Genomic DNA, 23,807 nt, shown 5'->3' on the forward strand with positions numbered 1-23,807 from the left:
GTTCTAGTCAGTAATGCCTGCATCAAGCCCAGAACTTTAGGTTGATTAAGCAAAAAATAACACCTATACTGTAAATATATATAAAACAGAACAGGAGCCTATCACAGTAGGTGATGACTCTGTGGAGCTTCTTTAAGGTGACCTTAAGGATCACCCAGTGTCTTAGGGATCAGGTTATTCACTCTAAATTGTACATGAATTATATATGGAAAGAAGCAAACATAGAGCTTCAATTCTTTTGTTTACACTTTTCATTTTTTATTTTAAATAGCTTTGCCCATGCAGGCTCTACAAGATATTGGCTTTTGGAGTTTCATTTCTCTGTTGCTTTGCTGTAAAAGCATATTAGTAAAATTGTGATTTTTTTTAACCCCTGCTTTTATAATCTGTAGATTTTTTTAAAAAAAATTCTTTGACAGATAATTTCAAACAGTCTGATTAAAAGTAAATAATTTGAAAAAGAAAAAATGCTTACAGGTAGCATGGTCTAGTGCATGGTTCCCAACCTTTATTAGTTCATGTACCATCTTAAAAAAATTGCAAATGTCTCCTTTTTGTATGTATATATTTTAGGCCTTGTTAGCCTTAACCTAAGCATTTCTGGACTCTGAGGTAAAATAAATGCCTAAAGAAGCCTAAAAAGTTTGATTATAACTAGGGCTGGCTAGGGTAGGTCTCTCTGCATAGTTTGGACCAGAAATGCTGGCCTGAGAAAACTTCCCAATGAATGCTTGCTTGAAACCAGTACTTTTCCGTGTAAAGTTTTGGGGTCATGGAATCAGCATTTTCCACTGAAAAACACTTTGAGAGGTTCCTGTCCAGCTGTAATTATAACTTCCTTTTTAAACATCTCTAGAATTTTAGACAGCACGTTATAAAGAAACTCAATGAATCAGCCATTATTTGTCTACTGTGTTACTCAAATTACAAGAAACAATTAAGTATGTCACAGATGATATCTTGATATATTTCATTACATGCTGGAGACCTATGTTCAGTGGTCTGACTTTTTAACTCATCTAATTTAAGTGAGAAGTTCCTCATATGGATCGCTGTTAAATATGAGCCAAAAGTTTATAAAAATTAAATAAAGAGAAACACAAAACATTTGAAATAGCAATTGGATAAAACAAAGTGCCATTAAAAAGAAGGGGTGATGAAAGAGAGAGAGAAAGCGGGTTCAGGTTGTTTCTTTTTATAACTGTGATTTGTCCTGTTAGTGATGGTCATTTTGGGGGTTTGGTTTGAATTTTTTATTTAAATAAAAATGAACACAAAGGGATGGGAGACTCCGGTTGTGTGTGTGTGTCGTGGGAAGAGGGTTCAGAGAGGAGAGGCAGGGGAGTCATAGCTGGAAGTGGGGTGGGGCTTGCCCTCTACCTGAACATCAGGCAGCTCCAGCCTGGGCTGAAGAGGTGAGAGAGCCTCAAATGGCAGCCACTCAGCTGTTCTGGCTCTCCTTAGTCCTGCAGCCAAACTTTTATCCATTGGACCTGACTGATCACCCCGCACCTATCAACTTCAGTGCAGAGATGGGAGAGAATTCCCCATATACCTCCTCCCTTCCAGCTCTGCAGGGGCCAGATTACAGCCTCTGTGAGGCAGGGAGTGCAGAGGGCGTTCTTGTGTGTGGGCCCTTTGATCTTTGGGTTCCCAGTGGCTACAGGTTTTGCAGTCGCTCTGAACTGGCCCTTTATGCCTGTCTCTCTTTGGATGAGAGGAGCTCTGGCAGCATGAGATGAAACTTCACAAGTTTGCCTCAGCAACTTGAGTTGTGTGGCTCAGCAGAAGCAGAAAGCTAGGCCCAGCAGAAAGCCAGTCGGCTGCGTGCTGGATGAGAGAGTGCAGCGCCCAGTGACAGCCGCAGCATCTAACGCACTACTAAATAACACTACTATGTCGGTGTGGTTGGCGAGTATTAGTCACCATTATGGCTGAAAGCAGCCAGAAGGGTGCATTTTTGCTTCTTGGGCATTCTCTGGCATTTTTGCTTCTTGGGCATACTCTCCAGTACATGCGACATCCATCCGTTTGAAACTGAAAGGTTTGTTGTTGGTTTTGAAGGGTTTTTGGCATAGGATCCCCTTCTCTAGTGAATAGGGCACTAGACAGAGGACCCAGCAGACCTGGGTTCTATACACAGCTTTGCCCTTACAGTGCTGTTATTTCATAAGTCACTTCAACTCTCTTTCCTTTCCACCATTTGTTTGTCTTATCTATGTAAACATTAGGTTTTTCAGGGCAGGACTCGGTCTGTATATGGTGCCCCCCCATAATGGAGCCTGATCGTAAGAACCTAGGGGTTCTGGGGACTACTGCAGGCAAAGTAATAATATTTAGACTCCCTAAACAACCCAGTGAATCAAAATAAGCATTAAATATATAGACATGTGTATTGACACCTCCCTGATTGTTATCTAATGATAATCATATGGTGGATGAATGTTACTCATATGATGGGGAGTTTTTAATTCCACTGAGGAGCTAAAGGAAGGTTAGTTAACTCACAGGAACTGTAGCCATCTCAACACTGATCAGTCTATTGTTTGTTTTATCTAATCTAACTTACCAAAGTTCTTATCTGCCCTCCCCCATCATTATAAGCTATGTTTGGTCAATGCCACCACTTCTGCTCTTTTGCACAGTCTGCCTAACAGAAATAACTCTGGAGGGTTTGTGATCTTCATGTTGATAAAGTTCTGTCATTGGTCAGGTGATCCCTCATAACTGGATTTGCTGTGTGCTGCTTGTTAAAAAGAGTCCATAGGAACAATTACAGCATGCAATACAGTCATTAGGGAATTAGACTATTTCAGTGCATCTCTCCATTACCTGTCAACATCGTATAGATATTTTTAAAATCTCCTTATTCATGATTGTCTTTACCCTATGTTCTTTCCTACCACTTTGGGTCTGGAAGGTTTCAAGATCTAGCAAGTTTACAAGGATTCATTTGTAAGAGTGAAATAGCATTCAGTCTTCATTCCGCCTTTGCATTTCCTGACTCTGTTTTACCATCTGATGGTGGTTGTGATGTGGTTTACTGGTCACTGGAAAGTTGACATCACAAAAACCATTTTGTTCACAATCTGAATTACAGCCCTTCATGAACAGCTGGAACTGCCCAGAGTCATCTATGTCCTTTGTGACTGGATTTTTATCAGCAGTCAGTTAATATTTTGTGGAAGGATGTGTGTCCATCTAACTTGGATTATGCCTTTTCAGTATAAATCTTTCATCTCCTTTTAATCTCTATGATGTAAAAATATAATTGAGCTCTTCTGTAAATAATAAGATAGCATTTCCCCAGGTGGTGTTGCTGAGTGGTCCTTGAACCAGGAAAGTGCCAGAGATGGCCAGTAGCCCTACTAAATTACCAATGCTTTTAAGCCTCCTCCAACAAAATAATTTTTCTGACTAGTGAATCACTAGTTGGAATTGCTCAAGCAGATCAGCCTCCATGAGGAATAGGAAACCTGAGGCTGTATTTTACCATCTGTGTTAAGACAGAGTTGCCCATTAATTTCATATTAGGGCTTCGTGATTTGAGTTAGCATATTACTATAGTTCAGCCATACATGACTTGAATGCCAATTAAAAAAATAAATAAACCATTTATTATCAGTTTCAGATGCCTCCTAGCAGCCTGGTGGTTTTGGTTCTTTTATGTTTCGTTATGAGACAACAAGACATTAATGCTGCTGTGATGCAGCTTAGGACTGTTGCCGAAGGAAGACGGGAACTGTTAAGCAACATTAGCAATGTGGCAAAAAGGGTGGAAGATACAAAACTTTTAATTGTACAGTGAAGGGATGGCTTCTTGTCTCTGAAGAGGGGATAAATGTATTCTTTAAACAGAAAAAACTATTGCAGAGCCAGTCCCAACTGGAAAACAAGATGGCTGGTTTAAACGGCTATAGGTCAGACATCACTGGGAAAATCCTGATCCTCTGGGTGAAGATGCTCATGCCCAAAGAACAGTAGAATCACCAGAGTTCTGCTTCATGGACAACTGAAGGTTGGACAATCAAACACTTTCTCATGCTTTTAATGTCACTATTAATACCAAGCTCATGAGTTTAAAAATCAGTTGATGTTGTGTGAGACAGGATACAATATTGCTCATGTTTCTATATTAGGTCTGCATTCCAAAAAGAAGTAAAAATGTGATTTGGTCAGTAAAATGGTCAGCTATGACTTGAAGACCCTTTGGAAGCAGATCTATTGAGTAAGAAGGTGCCATTTTTAAATAGTTACCCACCATCTATAACTGCACTTGAAACAAATGTTGGCTTCACAAATCTGAGCATATCACAAACAATCCACAGTGAGCCTCAGGTTGTTGAAAGAAATGACATTTTAAAAAAATACTGGAAACCCCCTCGCTTGTTCTTCCAGATTTTTTTCTTTTGAAGTAAAGGGGCCCATGTAATTCTATGCTCTCTCTCAGATATGTCTGTCTGAATATTCATTTGAGCGAGAAAGTAATTTTAGCACCTATGACACACAATTTCTGCTGCCATTAGATTGCTCAACAGCACTAAAAATAAATATTTCTTTAAGCCCAAAGGCAGGAATTTGAATTTGGTTAGTCTCCCCTTCAGAAGCACCTGTGTGTGCTTTTAAATGTCTTACTAATACAGTTCAGCTTTATTGCCATGATTCATTAAAGCAAATTCATTAGAACCTGCAAGAACTCATACACATGCTTACCTTTGAGCACGTCCATTCTCCCAGTGAAGTCAATGCGACTACTCATGTGCTTAAAGCTAAGCATGTGCTGAAGTGCTTTGCAGAATCAAGGGCCTTATGAAAACCAGAGGGAAATGTTTCTTAATTCTATGTGCTGTCCATCATTGGAGATGGACACAGTTCTGAGATGATACATATTTGAACAGGCAGACTGGATTACATTTAAGGACTACAGCAAAAAACTTGTGTTTATCCTATAATTAAAAATATGAAAAATCTTTTTAAAATATGAAAAATTTTAATTTTCATATGTCCATAAGGTCCAATGAAAAGATTCACCAATACTGATAATGGCAAAGGAATGACTGAGTTTGTTGAATTTATTTCAGATTAGGTTTCCAGATTGTTTTTATTTATTTTTATTTGATATTTGTAAGGTTATATACAAGCACTTGTGGAAATTTGACCCTCTTTCTATACACACCAATACTGTGTACTATCAGAATAATCAGGATTTATATGTACACAATTATTATTGACAGAGAGAAAAGATGGCCCAGTGGTTGCTTGGGTTCAGTTCCCCATTCTGCCACAGACTACTTGTGTGACTTTGGGCAAGTAACTTGGTCTCTCTATACCCATGTCCCCCAAGCTGTAAAAAGGAATATTCACACCTCCCTACCTCATGGGTGTTATGAGGATAAATCCATTAAACACTGTGAGGTGATCAGGTACTACACTGACAGGGCCATATAAGTAAGTAGCTAGATTCCCCCAGGCAAAAAAAGCTTATGTGCAGTTTGGCACTCAGGTACAATCCTCCTGCAGACCCTTCCGTAAGTAGCTCCATTGGCTGCACTGGGATTGCCCACAAAAGGTACCCCTTACAAATACAGATTTGCAATAGCCAATCCATTTTAAAAAAAAAAAAGAAAAAGGTTTGAACCCCCAGTTTGACAGGGAAGACATCTATACAAAATCTTCTGTCAGTTTGAAAGTATAGCTTCATCCTGCCTCACAAATGGAAGTTCTCCTTAGCTGGAAATACTAAAGACTAAGACAGTGGTTCTCAAACTTTTGTACTGGTGACCCCTTTCACATAGCCTCTGAGTGCGACCCCTCCTTATAAATTAAAAACACGTTTATGAATTTAACACCATTATAAATGCTGGAGGAAAAGCAGGTTTGGGGTGGAGGCTGACAGCTCACGACCCCCCTGTATGAACCTTGTGACCCCCTGAAGGGTCCCGACCCCCAGTTTGAGAACCCCTGGACTAAGACTTCCCAAACATAATCTAAAATAAAAGCTCCTTTCCCAAGCTGCACTCATTTAGCTTTTTATCTTTTCTTGCACCCCAAATGACATGCTCTACGGCATAATCTGATACACACCCAGAGTCCCTTCTACCCTAGGACAAAGTTCACACTCACACCCCATTATGTGGCTAGGTTGCCAAGATGCATGTAAGAAATTTGGCATGATTTTACTGTTTACCTCACTGGAAGTTTAAATAAGAGATGATGATAGCCAGGCTTTTTAAATACTAGGACAGCCACCATAGAACGGAGTGTTGATTGTCACAATGCGAGTATACAGACTGATAAATAGCTGTGGTGAGATATACTGGGAATATAACAATAGCACCTGTCTTATGTATAGCTCCCCTGTTTTATAATAGGTAACTAAATAACCAGCATTTAGTGCTAATTTCAAACATAAGAGGAACCACTGAAGAGTTATCTGTATAGGTTGCCTGTCCATTCATGCTGTTTTATTTTAAAAAATGATTCCCCACCCTTTGGCTCTATGGTCTAAAATAAATTTCCATATCCTTCCTTAAAATTAAAGACTGTCCTCGTTTAGCAGTTCAGTGATTTTAAGTCTCCCATCAAAAGAGGAACTTTCAAACTGGAGCAAACAAGGAAGAAGAGAACTCTTTGCACAAAAACCAAATGACTCGACCAGTTGTATGCCACATTCACAGATGGTTGTGAATAAGAATTTATTCACGCACAGCCTTTATCTCTTGCACGATCCTGCAGTGAAGTCATAATCCTTATCTGGTGATAGCTTGGCCTTTTACCATATACAACCATTTCAACGTAATGTCAGAAATGCAATAGATTGCAAGAACATGTTAGAACAATGTCTACTAGATAGTGAACAGCACTGTCATTCAGCCACTGGGCTGACCAGGCCTGTTTTACTACATTCATGGGACTACCTAACATCTTGCCAGGAATGTACACAGCCCTGACTGCTAATTATTCAGGGGAAAAATATCATGGGGGTGCAGTAGTAAGATCTATTATTCATTTATATTGTGATAGGAGCTCTGGTCATGGCCCAGAGCCCATTTGTGCTAGGTGCTGTACAAACAGAACAAAAAAAATTTCTGCCCCAAAGAGAATCTAACAATCTAAGTAAAACCTCAGAGAAAACAGGAGACAGACAGGGGAGCACAAGGGAAAAATGAGACAAAAGCACTATGTTTGCAGGACTGGACCCTTAATTTGCCTCAGGATTATTATTATTTATTAGTGGCATCAGACACAAGTGGCATTCAGCCCCATACAAGCATACCCAAAGACATCGTCTTTGACTTAAGGATCTTACAGCCTAATTCAGATGCAGCTCATACAGTTTAAAACCACAGAAATAATGCACCAGAATATGGTTCAAACTCAAAACAAGTGGGTCATGTGGAAATAAGTATTCTTTAAGCAAGAGAAGGAGCTTATCTGGCACAAAAGGAAAGGAGGCAATTCCAAGCAATAAGACCCACAAGGTCAGATGGTGCAAGGTCCAAGTGGGAAAAGGATATCAAAGCACTGGAGACTAGAAAAGAGGAAAGGGAACAAAAGGAGGAAACAAAAAGAAAGACGTGAGTAGGGGAATGGAAACTGATACAAATTTCACTCTACAGTACCTGTGCACGTGGTGCTTTTATCACATGCTCTATATCGAAAGAATTACATTGCCAGCAGCAGGAATGCCAACATGCTTTCCTCAAAGAAATATTCCACATAAACAATATTTCAGCAGCTACATCCAATTACAATGAAGAATCAGTCACTATAAATAAGGGTTTTGAAGTGTCTTAAACTTTATAAAAGCAATAATTAACAATGGGATGGCTGCTTTCCTCTCAGGTGGCAAAAGCAGGAGTTAGTTCTGCAAGTCATTCGGTGCTCTAATAAAAACAAGATACCCACACTACTGTGTACTCTCTCTATGCTTCTTACATGACCATTTTTTTTTAATGGATGCTAGAATTTTTGCTTAATTTTGTGTATCCCAGTGGGAAGCTGGGAACTTCTCCTTTTAAATCACTTGTTTCTGCCTCTCTGCCAGGTTGCCAAATGTTGGACTTTAAACCTGTTACCGGTCCTTTATTAAATCTTGCTAGACCTGAGTCTTGGGCTGGGTTCATTTTGGCGGAAAAAGAGGAAGTATTTCTGTTAGGTTGCTTTTTATTTGTTTGTTTTTGTTTATTAAAATAATGCTTATTTGAAGCTGTTCATGGGGTTCAAATGTTAGAATACAGTGCTGGGGGAGATGGATTACTGGGTAAGAGAAGAGGTCAAAAATGCATGATAAATTGCACAATCATGTTATTTATTTCTTATATGGCTGTTAAGCTCTGCATGTGTAGATATTATCAAATTCACATTACTTAATTTGTCTGCAAAGGACTTCTGATAATGAAACGTACAATGTCTGTGCTGCGTAATATTTACTATTTTGCAATATGAAGTGTTGTAACTAATTAGTGGAGCTTTCCTTGCACTTTTCAGAAGCATGAGTAGGATTTTCTAAGGCCTGGTCCACACTACGCTGTTAAACCGATTTTAACAGCGTTAAATCGATTTAACGCTGCACCCGTCCACACTACACTGCTCTTTAAATCGATTTAAAGGGCTCTTTAAATCGATTTCTGTACTCCTACAAAATGAGAGGAGTAACGCTAAAATAGATATTACTATATCGATTTAGGGTTAGTGTGGACGCAAATCGACGTTATTGGCCTCATTCTTTTACAGTAGCTACCCACAGTGCACCGCTCCAGAAATCGACGCTAGCCTTGGACCACGGACGCACACCACCGAATTAATGTGCCTAGTGTGGATGCACACAATAGACTTTATAATATCTGTTTTATAAAATTGGTTTAAGCTAATTCGAATTCATCCTGTAGTGTAGACGTACCCTTAAACTATTTCATGAATAACTCTCAAGGTACTGTTTCTCTCCTTCTGTTTCCCAGTTATCACTACAAATCTCTCCCGCCTGTGAGAGTGAGCAACACTATGAGTTTTCTGGACGGTGCTGCACAAAGTGTGAGCCAGGTAAATATATTCTAGTGCTCTTATTTTTCAAAAATGAAAATCTTTTTTATGAAATTAGCATCAGGTCACTAGGTCATTTTGCTTTTTTGAGTCCCTGAGCAGGCCCTCTCAGAGATCCAGAGAGGCCCGGGCCACTTCCAGCTTTTGAGGCCCCTAACCATAATAAAAATAAAAAATGATGACACATGAAAACAAAATGAGGCACCAAAAAAAGAGTGACATCATTTGAATATATATTTTTTTAACAAATGCTTTTCTGGTGCGATAGGGATGCTCATAAAAACAAGTTGCAAAGCTTATCAAATGCCAAAAATTAACAAGTGTATAAATTTGAGGTCCTCTTTGAGCTTGAGGCCCAGACCAAATGGCCCTCCTGGCCACCCGTCTGATTGGCCCTGTCCATAAGTCTAATTGCACAACTTCTAGCAAAGCATTTAGAAATATGCATGATTGAAAGCATGGGCATAGTCCCCAGTCTATACCACTGACTTCAACAAAAGATACACAAGATACTTGGTTTGTTTGAGATTTTTCAGTGCTGGAGACACACAGTGATATGACTCTTACTGCTTTCAGTGAAACTATTCATGGGCTTAAAGTTACTCAGGTGCTTAAATGCCTTGCTAAATTGAGGCCAGAGTGAGGAACTGGGATGACAATAGGCAAAAACCTTCCTAAATCCAGTGGCATCAGTCGAGTAAGACATGGGCTAAATTTGGTCTATTATCTTTAGAGAGCATCAGTGACTGATAAGTGACCATAGTTTTTTTCCTCTTTGTTCAGGAAAGTACATGTCTGCCAAATGCACTGCCACTTCTGAGACTGTGTGCCAGCCTTGTGGCCCAAACGAATATATGGATGTCTGGAATGAAGAAGACAAATGTTTACTACACAAAATATGTGATGAGGGTGAGTTGTTCATACTGAGGCATTACGTACCTTTGAATCCAAACTGTCAAAGTATAAGGATGGGTGAGTGGATTTAGAACAGGGGTAATCAACAGGCAGACTGTGGGCAAATCCCAACCGCCAGATGCTTTTGAACACACCCTGAAATCTTTTTATTTATTTTTATTATCATTATTGTTGTTTTATTATTATTTTTTCTAGAGTCTGGACCTTGACTATACCTTGATCAAGAAATTTGGACCTTGACAAAAAATAATTGACCTTCCCTGATCTAGAACTTATGTTTAGTTCACCAAAATAATAATTGAGAGAGGGATTTTCAAATGACATAACAGAGTTAGGTGCCCAACTCCCAGTAAATTTCAGTCACCCCAGGCTCTTTTGGAAATCTCAGCCATAACCCTTATGCCACCACTAGTGAATCTTCAGTGCACTGCACTAGGGTACTATGGGTGAGCACATAGAGATTCCTCCTCCCGCTCCCTTCCAGCATAAGGTGCACACATTTCTTGAGTCTGTTTGTCTCTCCAGTGTAAAGGTTAAATTAAACTCCAACTGACGTCAATAAAAATGATGTCACTTAATGTTTCTAAACAGTGAGGCGTCTCATACGAACCAACCGTCTACCATGCTGTACAAATATTAATGTGATGCCTAACAAGAATGATTCTGCACCTAACACGCAAGCAGTGTGGACATGTGGGGAGTGAGGCTGGCCATCCCAAATTATGTTGAAGGAGAGATTTTTACTTCCGTCTGCTTTCTCATTTAGGGAGAGGTTTAATAGAAGTGAATTCAGGAAATAGAACGTTCCAGCGACAATGTGCATGTACACTAGGATACCACTGTAACGAAGACTGTGATTTCTGTCTGCGAAATACAAAATGTGCTCCAGGGTTTGGCGTTCAGCATCCTGGTAAGATATGTAGAGTGGACAACTAGATGAATGGGGTCCCAGCCTTTAAAGGGAGGATTGACTGGGATCTCAGGCCAATGTGAGTGGGAGAGGTGTGTTGTAGGTATAATAACTGATGTACAACCTTCACGATCTGTTTACGTTTTGAAGGCTGCCTTTCAGAGAGTCATAGATTCCAAGGGACCATTGTGATCATCTCATGTGACCTCCTGTATAACACAGGTCTTAGAACTTCCCCAAAATAAGGAAGAGACTCAAGAATTTTTATTTTGACTAAAATCTCTTAGTTGAGGTGCACCTTGCAAGTTTTTTCTTGAATTCTATAATTGTCATGGGAGACTTCACTGCACTCCGAATGCTAAGGAATTTGACTCTGATTAACTTTAAAAATTTAACTCCAGTATTCACAAAATGTGCTCTCATTGTGATGTCAGTGTTCGGGTTAAGTTGAACTGAATGAACCATGCTAAGTTCAATTTTATAGCATTAGGCGAAGGTAAAAATTATCAACACCTTTTGAAAATTAACATAGTAGTTTTGTATATATTATAACTCAAGCAGTTTCATGGATTTACTTCAGATGTAACAAAACCAAATCACCTTTGACATCAGACTAGCTGTGAAATTTCAGGCTAAAAGGAGGTGGTTGGTTGGTTTGTTCGTTTGCTTTTCGGGAGTGGAAATCAGAGGGGGTCAAAATCAGGTTTATACTGGACATTGATAAGAAAGGAGGCTATTCCAAGTGGCGGGACCAACATAAAAATGGTACAGGACTGACTGCTGGAGTAAGTACTACATCTGAACTCAACACAATGATTTCTTCTCCACAGTAACTGGTATTGTGAACACCCACTATAACTATGGAGTCATCACTGTGGCTCTGTAATAATGGTGGTATAAGTTACTGACATAATTAATGTAACTGCATTAACGCAAGACTGGTAGTTACAATGGAATTAGCTCCTAACACAGTGTTTTTTCACCAGAGCTGTGCAAATCGCTCCTGTCATTTCTGTTTCTCGTTTTGACTCTATAGAGACCTCATTTACCACTACTTTCTGCCTAGATTTAACTCCAGTTGTCTCCTTTAATATAACGTAAGATCTTCCTTGTGATGGAAGGATTTTCAGGGGAAAAAAAAATTTATCAGCAAAATTTTCTCCAAGTCTGAGATGAAATTACTGTTGCTCTGCTATGCTGTTTGTTTCCTCTACCACAGGGCAACGAGACAAGGATACTGTGTGTGCACCATGCCGCTGGGGGTACTTCTCAGACATCTCTTCATCCACTGATGAGTGTAAATCCTGGACCAAGTAAGTGCACCTCTCCTATAACATAACTGTGAGATAACCACAAAGCTGTAACAGGCCTGGACAAATTGATTTTTCAACTGAAGAATGGGACATTCAACAGACTGTCAGTGAGTTTCTCTCTTTGCAGCACACTGATCAGCAGCCATGCAGCACTGACAGCAGGGCCAGTGCAACCTATTAGGTGACCTAGGCGGTTGCCTAGGGCGCTAGGATTTGGGGGGTAGCATTTTCTTCGGCAGTGACCGCGGCAGGCGGATCTTCGGCCACCCCAGTCACCGCCGGCATTTAGGCAAAGGGAGCTGGGGCGGGGGGTGCGAGGAGGGCTGCCTGCGGCAAGTGGGTGGGGGGGCAGCATGCAGGGGAACTCCCCGCCCCAGCTGACCCCTGCTCTACCTCATCCCCGAGCACACCGTCGCTGCTTCACTTCTCTTGCCTCCCAAGCCTGGGAGGTGGGAGAAATGAAGCAGCGATGGCGTGCTCGGGGAGGAGGCAGAGCAGGGGTCAGCTAGGGCGGGGAACTGCCACACGCCTCCCCGGGATGGGTGGGGAGCTGCTACGGGGGGCAGTGCCTCAGGGCAGGGGGGGATGGGGAGCTGCTGCAGGGCTCAGGGAGTGGGTGGTGCAGAGGTGAGCTGGAATGAGGAGCTGCCGCACTTCTCCTGGGAGGGGAGCTGCTATGGGGGGGTGCCTCAGGGCGGAGGGGGAGGAGCTGCTGCAGTGTGGGAGGGGCACCTGAGGGCTGGGAGCTGCCGTAGGGCTCGGGGATGGGGGATGGCGCAAGGTGGAAGTTTCGCCTACGGCGCGAAACATCCTTGCTCCGGCCTTGATTGACAGAGTAGATATAAATATGGGAATTCTCACATCAGAGATTGATCCTCACCAGGGAAAAGCAAGGAAAGGGAATTGCAACAAAACTGTTGAGCTAGAGCCTTTTATTCAGTTCATGCCCTCTTCCTGTCCTTGGTCACTTTCTATACATTTCTCACCTTGGTCCTGATTCAGCTCTTTCTTTCCTCTTGTCTCTGCCACTTTCTTGTGCCTGTAATGGCTTTTTTGAGAGCACTGTTTTCTGTCTGACAGGGGGCTGTTTCAGGGAGGAGGAGTTTTCTGTCTCTATTTTGCTTTCACTTGTGCTCGCTCTTTCTTTCTCTTCTCTTGTTTCCTATTTCTGCTTTTCTCTTTCTTTGTCTCGTCTGTTCCTCATTCCTCCTCCTGTTTTCATCAGTTTTGGTTTAATAAGGACATGAACACTCACAAGCCATGATAAGAAATGTGTTCGTTTCCTGTCACCTAACATGAATTTGGGTTGCAAAGACCAATCCTATCACATGGCAAGAGCAGTGTCCACTGACTCCAGTGGCTACTGTTATACCTCCCGTGGGTTGTCTGGCCCTTCTTTCCTTCTGTTCTCCGTCTTTCCCTCCCCATTCATTGCTCTTTCTCTTCTTCAGATTTATCCTCTCATAAAGATGAAGCAGTTCAGCTCCACATAGCATCATCTGCATTCCCAATACCCTCTTCTGTGTGCCTGTGGGTTTGGTAGACATAAAGTAATTCAGTGGATGGCACCTTGCTGGGGATATGCTACACAATTAACCAAAATATAACATAACCCAAGAGACTTGCTTTGCCATAACGGGGACCAACTAGTGAAGATGCTATGTTTTAAAATATAAATTAGAAAGACATATTTAAAACTATAGAGCAAATAGGGCAGCATTTTGTAATGAGTACAATACGAAGTGAAAGCAGATAATGCCCTTTAGATGGACATGTATGTGATCACACCATTACATAACACATACTGCATTACATACCCAAAACGTACAGTAAAAGAATTGTGTTTAGATTGCAAAGAGGAGCACTCAAAAAATAGGAAATGCCAGATCTGCACTTGTCTGTGCATCCTTAATTCTGTCCCCCTTGTTCATCTAACCTGTGCACTGAGTGAGGCCTGGATCCTGTGGAAAATATGGTATGTGATCATGCAATTAAAGAGGGCATCATAATTCATATGCACAAGAGGGCTGAATTAAGGCTCCACAGACAAATGTAAATCTGGCATTTCCTACCTTTTGAGTGTTTGACTTTGCAACCTAAGTAAGGCTCTTGTAATCTAATTTTTAAATATGTAATTTCCTGAGTTTTAAAAAAGAAAAATAACTAATTCTGCTATGTACAACCTTAACAAGCCCTCGTAGCATGTGATCAACAGCCTTTGAACCCTGAACCTTCAACACTGACTGCTGCTACTTGAGTTACAGGACTAATTATATTAATGAGCAACAGGAGAAGGCTGTTCTCACAGAGAGGGGAATGGGCCACTGACACTGTGTACTGAATCCAGGAGTGGTCAGGGGAAGCCTGGCCTAGCCTGACACTCACTCTCTCTCTCCCCCTACCCCCTGGAAGTAGGGGGCTTGTGCCCCAGGTGGTGTTCCAGAGGGGAGAAATGGGCTGCTGGGACCATGTGCTGGGAGGATCCTGGCCCCAGTTCTCCTCCTGGCCCTGGGTACTGAGAAGGGAGTTTGGGGATACTGAAGCCATGCACCAAGTCCAGTGGGTGGAGTTAAAAGTAGTGTGCATATGTTGGCTTTCACCCATTCCCATCAGGATAGCTGCTCCAGCAGCTCCCACAGGTTCCCAGTGCAGTGTTATCTGCTGCTATTGCAGCTGCTTTGGTGAGGCTGGGGCCTGGCACTCTAGAATGTTCCTTTTCTTGTGGCAGGCTGACACCATTTTCCTGAGGAACACAAGCAGAGGAAAAGCCATAGTGGCTGTTAACAGTTTATAAATCCACAAAACTTCAATAGAATTTTATAGGACAAAGAAAATCTTTATGCTGAGGGCTTTCTGCCTGCCAAATTTCAAAGGAAAACAATAGAGGTGTTAGAGATTATTAAAAATTAAAGGCTCTGAGAATCTCTTATAATGCAAAGTGTTAGGCAACCTAAATATAGGTGTCATTGCCAGTTCTCTACATGATCAACCAGCTTTTTTTTCCCCTTTATTTTTGTAGCTGCACAGCTCTGGGAACTGCAGAAGGAGTTCCTGGGACTGATCGGTCAGATGCAGTTTGTGTGGAGCCTACAATGTCTGTACAACCACAAGATGGTATATTTCATCATACATAATTATCCATCAGAAAGTATAGGGTAGGATTTTCAAAAGGGCTCAGTGCTGGCATAATTCTGTTCCCACTGAAGCTGGCTTTAAAGGAAGCAGTTGGGCCAATTCTGAGCCTTTTTGAAAATCCCTCTCAAAATATTTTGATATTAAAGATTATTTATGCCATTCTGAATTAGGGTGACCAAATGTCCCAATTTTATAAAGACAGTCCCGATATTTGGGGCTTTTTCTTATATAGGTGCTTATTACCCCCCACCCCGTCCCGATTTTTCACACTTTCTATCTAGTCACCCTATTCTGAAATGCAGCTCCTTGTGAGAAATCACAACTACAGTCTATGTTCAGTACTGTATACAGCTTTATACTTTTTATTGAAATTACATACCGGATGAGACTGTTGTTATAATACCCATTAACTACCATCACAGTTGCAGTTCTGACTTTTTTCCATTCCTCTAATATTTAACTATTTTAAAAAAGCTATGACTTCTGTCTGGGTACTGTTGATAGCGATGGATACTGTGTCAGCCAAAGGCAGCCCTTGATGTCTGATAATAAGGGCCATTGCCCTTTCTATCTTTAATGTGGATGTGCTGCCCCAGGGAGACTACGAGTTTCAGCATGCAGTGAGCCATCGTGATCTGAGTCTTGCATGCTGGGGCCGGTGTAACTCATAGAAACTACCTTCAGAGCCTTTTCAGGAAAATCAGGTGTAGCTCTTGGGCTCCTGGCAGCTTACACATGAACCCTTCAACTGAGTAAAATTTGGGCATGCCTATATTGGGCTGTCTTCAGAGTTTAAATCTGTAGTTCTTTTTAAGATAGCATTGTAAAGCATGGGCTTGAGCAGTCTCCTTGTTACGCAACATAATGTGTTATAAAACTATCAGGATTATTTTAGAAATCTAAGTTCAAATAGAAAAATCTTACTGCGTCCAAGTAAGAAAAGTAAGCAAGGATTGTATCATTGCTAAGTATAAGCTGCTCACTGATGTGATGTTTTTTTTCATCCTACAGAAACAAACAAGATCTTGTATATTCTGAGTGTTCCAGTCCTCTTTGTGATATTAACCAGCATTATCATACTTATTATATATTACAAAAATAAGGGGAAAGCACTGACAGGTACATTATGGCTAATGATTTTTAGGAATTCAACTTCATGTGAAAACTGTATTTTTTTTAAACTGTGTGATTCGACTTTAGTGGGAATCATCAGGTTAAAAACGCATGTATTGTTTGGAAAATTATATGCTCTACAGTTTGTGTTTTAGCTGGCACAAAGCAGGACTTTGGATTCCCTTTCTCTAGGCCAGAAACGTATTAGGCTTATTGCTCTGGTACCCTGTCAAATCAGCTATTGTGCAGTAACTGGTTTGTCAGAATTAGATCTTAGCTAATGTACAGTCCAATGGAGTGCTGTTTATATACACAAGGGGGGAGGCATAGCTCAGTGGTTTGAGCATTGGCTTGCTAAACCCAGAGTTGTGAGTTCAATCCTTGAGGGGGCTACTTAGGGATCTGGGGCAAAAATCAGTACTTGGTCCTGCTAGTGAAGGCAGGGGGTTAGACTCAATGACCTTCCAAGGTCCCTTTCAGTTCTAGAGATAGGTATACCTCCAATTATTATTGTGTGGCCTGCATGCCTGATAGCTGTGCTTAAGCCAACTGGCGGCCTGTGGACTATTCTGTCCAGACCCAATAGAGAATTCCATTTTGTAATCTTGTTGTCTTCTTCACAGTGTGACCTCACACACACCATACATGCGAGGTCACACTGAATGGAGGATGCAGTTTTGGACTGCCATATTAAAACTATCACAGCATGCCACTAGTACAATCACATCTCTGAGAACGTGATCAAGCTTATTGTTTGGACTAGGGACTTGATACAGTATTACTGTAATAGTAGAGAAATGTGATTTTCATGTATTGTCAATGGCATTAAACATTATTAACATGGGGGAAACGTTGCAGCAATTGCTGCATGGATGTGGATGCATTTGCAGAAACTTATTTTAACCTCTACATATTAGCTGATTTGAGCAAACCGTTATTACTCCTTTTGCATTTACTTCCTCCTCCTGGAAATCTTTTTCTCATCTGTCCTTTTCCCCTTTCATTGCCTCAGTCCCACCTGCCTGGGTTTTTTGTGCCATTCTTCTCCTGCGTTGTTTAAATAAACTTTTAAATAGTGTTTTATAAGTTAGCTACCAGTTCCACACTAAATGCTTGTCACCCTAAATCAGGAATCCTTTGAATGAACTGGAGATAATGGTGACCCTTATAGTAAACCAAACGTTTTAGATTCAGCACAGGTTATAGTGGAATCCTCTTAATCTGGATTTCCACCACTCTACAGCCCGCTCTACAGTAAGTGGCCTTTCATGCCCTTTAAGAGAAATTCCAGACTGACAAATGATGCCACTTAAATGGCAATACTGCTATCTGGGCTCTGCAGCGCCCCATCAAGTTAGTGCCTTCTCCCAGTTTCTGCAGGCCAGTATCTACAGAGGAGCGGATACTAGGTATGTGTACTTGGCATGAATGGAACAAACTAATAGCCAAGATCAAGCAGTGGCTACATACTTGATTTGTGTTCCACTTGCTCTACAAACACAGACAGCCAGCATGATATAAAAGGCACACAAGGCCTAACACTACAAAATCCCCATAAACTATAATTACTGTCCTCTTAAAGCAGCAGTCACTGTTATAAAGCCTCACTGAGTTTAAACCTTTTCCTTCAGAGATGTTTTAATTTAGTACATTTCCCAATTAAACACATTCCGATTAAGTGGAACAGACTGTATTCAAAACTGCCAGCCTGTGGTGGTTTCGGGGTGTGTGTGCGAGGGGCTAGGGTTTCCCCCTTTGGTCTCCTCATTGCTATTTGGGCCATTCATGTGACACCTCTTGAAATAAACTAACCAATTGTATGGTTGCAACTGGGTCGATCTGAGGCCAGTCATAGCTTGTTGACATGTGACCAGGAATAAAGCCCCATTTGATGTGGAACATAGTTTAACCACATTCTATTTTAAGACCTTATAGACATTTGTTCCATAAGGATGTACTCAATTCAAGTTATAATGAATGCTCAGCTAGACAGTCGCTTGGTCTTTTGAGCAGAGTCAATAAAAACAATCTGGACAGTTAGGTTTAATTTAATGTAGGGGATTATGGATAACTGCATATTATTTGATCTGAGATTGACTTAAGAAACTGTATATTATTTGATCTGTGATTGCCTGCTAAACACTATTTTGTTTCCCCTACAGCTGACCTACAGCACTGGGCTAATGAAGTATGCAGCCAAATAAAAGGGACGAAGGTAAACACTAATGTTCTAAATTTTTCCCTGTGGTTATGCTTTGCTAATTCCTTTCCTGACCCTCATGGCAGCCTTGACACGTATTACATACAAATGAGGCCACAGAGTTCTCTCCCACCATTGGTAACTATTGTACCACTAGTACACTAGTAGGTGATCTGGTAGGTATAACAAAGGACAGAGAACTGATAGTATTCTGGCTTTAATTCCTGTAGACAATGAGCCAAGTTTTTCCCTAAGTTACACAAATGTCAATCCTATGAGAGTGACACTCAAGGTAAACTGACAGCAGAATTGGGCCCATTGACTCATTGTGTGACCATGGGCATACCATTTGAATTCTTTCGGTCCACTCTACATAGCTAGATAACGACTTCTCTTTGCATTCCACAGAAATAGCTATTCTTTTCCAGTTCTGAACACTAGGGACGATTTGCCTATATTCCTTTTTATTTTAAGCCCTTGGTGTCTCAGTTAATTATGTTAATTGTTCTCGTGTACTAGGGCTTTTTAATCATTGGGTAATCCCAGGAAAATTCCTGTAAATGCTATTTTTATGCTCATTGTAGAAAGTAGCCAAATGAAAAAATGGAGGGAATTTATGGGCAAGATCACTGAACATATAAAGCCTGAGTCTTCTCTCACTTCAGTCTAAATCAGGAGTGACTCCATTCATGTCAGAGGAATTGAAGGTGTGTAAAACTGGTGTAAGTAAGAGAATAATCAGCTCTTCCTTTATAAAAATGAGGGAGAGTATTTAAGGTCAAATCCTCTGCTGAGGTAAATGGTCACTGCTACATTGACTTCAATGGAGTTTCACTCAAAGAAAAGAATTTGACCCTTAGAATTTAGAGGATTTCAAATCTAGTACAGGTTAGATCTGGGCATCACACTTTAAAGAATAGCCCATTATTAAGAGGAAAACCTCTTGTGCTTCAAAGTGTAGCTTTGCTCTGAAAAGTGACTGTAAAAATGGCATCATGGGTTCCGTGTTTGTCTCAAGAATTTCCAGGTCATATGTGCTCAGTTCACAAATAAATGTTTTTTGAACTCTCTGCCTTGCAAGCTCACCCTGAGTTCTGAAAGCCAACGTGAATTCTTCCTTCTTCATGCATCACCACCATTAATAAAGGTTCTGCCCTCAGTACTGCCTGTGCAAACTTTGTTGCCTTCAATGGGCTTGCTCAGGTGTAACTAATTGGACCTTAATAACAATTCTGTCAATGAGACAGAAGGAAGACTAGAATCTAACTCACTCTTTCTTAGCTGTTTTGGCTCTTTAGAGCCAATGGGAGCAAGAATCAGTAAAAAAAATATTTTTGTCACTTGCGGGAGCAGATATGACTGTGAATACACACAAGGAGCAGACTTGTCCAGTAAGATCCTTGTCACATATCCAAGCAGAATTACATTTTATGGGTCAAAAATGTAGATGGTGCTGCTCTAAGTCAGCAACTGCAACTCAAGACTATTAAGTTATCTAAATTTCATTTCTGCTTTGCTAAGAAAAACAATATTCTGATGACCTGTTTATTAAAAAAAAAATTCTTTTGGATTTTGTTTAGGAATCTCCCAGAGAGCCATTTGTTAATACAAACATGGTGAACGCTGCAAGTCCTCAGCCTTCTGAAGGAATATATTTGCTAGCCCTTGATGACTGTATTTTTTCTGAAGACATGGGTTGCCCAAAGGGGCACACTCTCTATGGGAAAAGCAGCCCAGATATAATCCACTATGAATTGAGAGAGAACATCCCAACATTGTCTTTAGCAACAGAATCTGAGGATGACCACTTCAGGCAGATTCCCATGGAAGATGAATATGTAGATAGAGCTCCCCATGCCCATGGTTATTTACCTTTACTGAGTCGGCCTGACAGTAAATCCGTGTCACCATTTTCAGAGCCGCTGGAGGTGGGGGAGAATGATAGCTTAAGTCAGTGCTTCACAGGAACTGAGAGCATGGTGGATTTAACAGGCTGCTATAGCTCTGATCCTTCATGCAGCCTGGACTGCATCCATGTCTCCTCAGACAAATACCTACAGAAATCTTGCCATTGCACCTGTAGTCATATGAAGGAGACTGAGAGAAAGGACAGAGATCACTTCCCAGTGAACCCTGAGTCAGTGAACAACTGCTTGGGCTGCGGGGTTTCATCTAGGGAATCTCCTAGGAAGTGGAGCGAACCCCTTTGTGCAGCAGTTGACCAAAGCACAGCCTCACCGGAAAATGGACTTTATCCACAGTGCACCTGTGGCTTGGACTTTCCCTCTGCAGGTCAGAGTACTTTAGCAAGCAATCCTGGCATTGAAGATACTCCCTCTGAAGGTGCTGGCACAAAGTACCAGAAAACAAACGGAAGCACTTCTGGGGCAAATTGTAGCACTTCAGAACTCCCACAAGCATCAGGTAAGCAACCCCTCCAGCAGGCTTGCTCTACATACTATCATATAGGATTATCCTTCCTACTTTCCCCATATTCTTTTACTTTGAATCTCAGTGCAGGGCATGGTTTGGGGGAAGGAGAGATTAAGAAAATGAAGCTTTTTTTTTATTTGCCTAGCAGCTACTTTCAATGACCAGGATAAAAAAGCCAGGACATTTGTTTTCTTTTGGACTCTGGAAATGGTCTAGACCCAATGAGGTTTCATGCTGGTGCCAGTGGTTATTCTCCACCCAGCAAGGAAACCTCCATCCTCTGGCTCCCGCTACAGAGCCCAGACAGTTTATGCTGTTTTCTAAATATTTTGATGGTGGAACAAAGTGAATTCACTGCACTTTCGTCTCCCATCATGAAGTTCTCAGTTAAACACCGATCAGAAGCATGAAGTTTGCAGTTAAACATCATTATAACTGACAAATAAAGACAGGCACAATTTTCTGTTTCTTTAACTCTTTCTTTTTATTATTTTTAACACATCAAAATGAATTTTAAAATAATTTGATGCACACTGTTATTCTGCCCACACACTCATTTCTGTCTTCTTAATAATTCTGGAACCCAGTTATTTAGTGTATTCTTAAATAGCCAAATGACAAACAGGAAAAAAAATGGAATAAAATGACTTAGGGGATAACACCTGTCCCCCAGTAGTGACCCTTTCTGAACTGATTCCTTAAGAGCCACTATACTCTCCTGCATCAAACTTCTCTTCAGTACCCACATCTAGGGTGAACAGATAGTAAGCATAAAAAATCAGGATAGGGGATGGGGGAGTGATAGGCACTTATATAAGACAAAGCCCCGAATATTGGGGCTGTCCCTATAAAATCAGGACATCTGGTCACCCTACCCACATCTGCTACAGTGATATAAGAAATCGTCTATTTATGATGGCTCTAGGGGCAGATGTTGTTCAGTTGTTCCATTTAAATTATTTTTAGGGGGGGAAAGTGTACAGAGAAACTATACATATATATATATTTCTGTCTTCCCACCTTTCACATGTCACTAGTAGTTTTAGACTGTAATCTCTTCAGGGCAGCAACCCTGTCTTTATACATTCTTTTATGATGTCTAGCAGAATGGGACCTTGGTCTTAATGAAGGCCTCTGGGTCCTATGGTTATACAAATATTAATAATAGGCAATCGCCCTTCTATAAATGCATATTCTACCTTAGAATAGTGTCCCGGGCATTCATGTCAACCTGCCAAGGCCCAAATGTGAGCTGTAATGTGTCAGAGACCCCCCAAAAAATGTTATCCACATGGGAGACTTAAAATACTGCAGGATTCATTCCTCTGTTATAAATGACTCATTCTGTTACACATGATTTGTGTGGCCCGTAGGTACCTTTGGGACTAAAACAAGGGACATCTGAGGTATGCCTAGAGGTCAAGTCCTTTTTGACACTAGCAGAATATTATTCCTCTCTTTAAATCTGACAGTAGAATGAAGAGAGAGAGATTATGGAACAGAGGGACAGGAGAGATTAGGGATTGGAGAGCAGGAGGAAAGGGGAGTTTGGAGTCACACGTGAATGGAAGTGTGTCTAATCTAGTCTGTAATTTAATTCTTTTGGTGTAGTTTTAATTATATAGGCACCACTGGGTGCCTTCGCGTACTATAGTGCTACCTGGTGAAATCTGAGCATGCATACTGTGTTATTTATTTACTATAAGCGACATATGACTGCTGTGAGGGCCTTTTAGCCAATTCTAAAATAGTAATTTTTAATTAATCAAACTCAAAATGCACAGTTCAAGTGTTCTTTTTCTGTTTATGGAATGGGCATGTTCTGAGGGAAATATCGATGTGTACATGTGAACTGGAATAGGGCTTAGTAAATGGTTCCATTCTGAGTCATGCTTAAGAACTAGCTGTGGGAGTATAAGAAGCATTAATGAAATCCTCTGTGAAGTGCTGGGACAGAAAAAGACACACAACATACATTTTGTAACTGTCTCTATATGGATTGACATAGTACCAGAACCATATAGGTGAGTGAACAGGGGCAGCACCGCCTCCTCCTGGTGGTGGGGCTGAGGTGAGGTAGGCAGAAAATTACAGGGCTGCCCTATACATCTTGTGGATGCACAAACTTATTTTTTTAACAATATGTACTTAAACATGTATATTATCTATGTTAGCCTCAAAAAGAGAATAAAAATATATACAGACCAGTTTTAAACTACATCACTGGCAGCTCACGGGTACAACATTTATTCACAGAAAATCAATAGGAAAAAACTAAGCCAATAAATAAATAAGCTAATAAAACTAATAATATGAACAATAAACATGTAAACTTCTGGGGAAAATTACTGGTTAAATAATACTGATAGCTAATTACTTTAAATCAGAGAATATACTGTATTATATTTTTTAATTAGCCATTTGCACACGCTAGCAAAACAAAACACCACACACACTATTATTTAAAACAAGATAAATACCAACCAACCAAAACTAAGTACATCTTTTTCCTTAGCTGATTGAGCCCATATTTCCATTCCAGTCAAATCAAAACCCAGTCAAATACAATCAGAAAATTCAAACCATTTTAAAGCTGTTTTTTGGAGGGGAGGGGTCACTCTTGCTGTAACTTTTGTGCACCCACATAATTCACAGTCTTTGTAAAAGTAACAAAAAGCAATTCAGTTCTTAACTAAATGAACTGCCAATTAGCACAAAATAAATAAAGCACTACCAATAAAGCACA

General features: G+C 40.7%; 1 protein-coding gene across 1 annotated transcript in view; it reads left to right on the forward strand.

Moving 5' to 3' along the window:
- Positions 1 to 23,807, forward strand: part of TNFRSF11A (TNF receptor superfamily member 11a) — a 37,071-nt gene that overhangs the window by 8,908 nt on the left and 4,356 nt on the right. Inside the window, exons 2-9 of the mRNA XM_050939985.1 lie at positions 8,961 to 9,042; positions 9,826 to 9,951; positions 10,724 to 10,867; positions 12,087 to 12,180; positions 15,200 to 15,294; positions 16,327 to 16,434; positions 18,591 to 18,643; positions 20,209 to 21,052. Coding sequence (XP_050795942.1) covers positions 8,961 to 9,042; positions 9,826 to 9,951; positions 10,724 to 10,867; positions 12,087 to 12,180; positions 15,200 to 15,294; positions 16,327 to 16,434; positions 18,591 to 18,643; positions 20,209 to 21,052 — 1,546 coding nt within the window. The remainder of the gene's footprint in view (positions 1 to 8,960; positions 9,043 to 9,825; positions 9,952 to 10,723; positions 10,868 to 12,086; positions 12,181 to 15,199; positions 15,295 to 16,326; positions 16,435 to 18,590; positions 18,644 to 20,208; positions 21,053 to 23,807) is intronic.

The sequence above is a fragment of the Gopherus flavomarginatus genome, chromosome 2 (genome assembly GCF_025201925.1).
Source record: "Gopherus flavomarginatus isolate rGopFla2 chromosome 2, rGopFla2.mat.asm, whole genome shotgun sequence".
NCBI classification, from domain to species: Eukaryota; Metazoa; Chordata; order Testudines; family Testudinidae; genus Gopherus; species Gopherus flavomarginatus.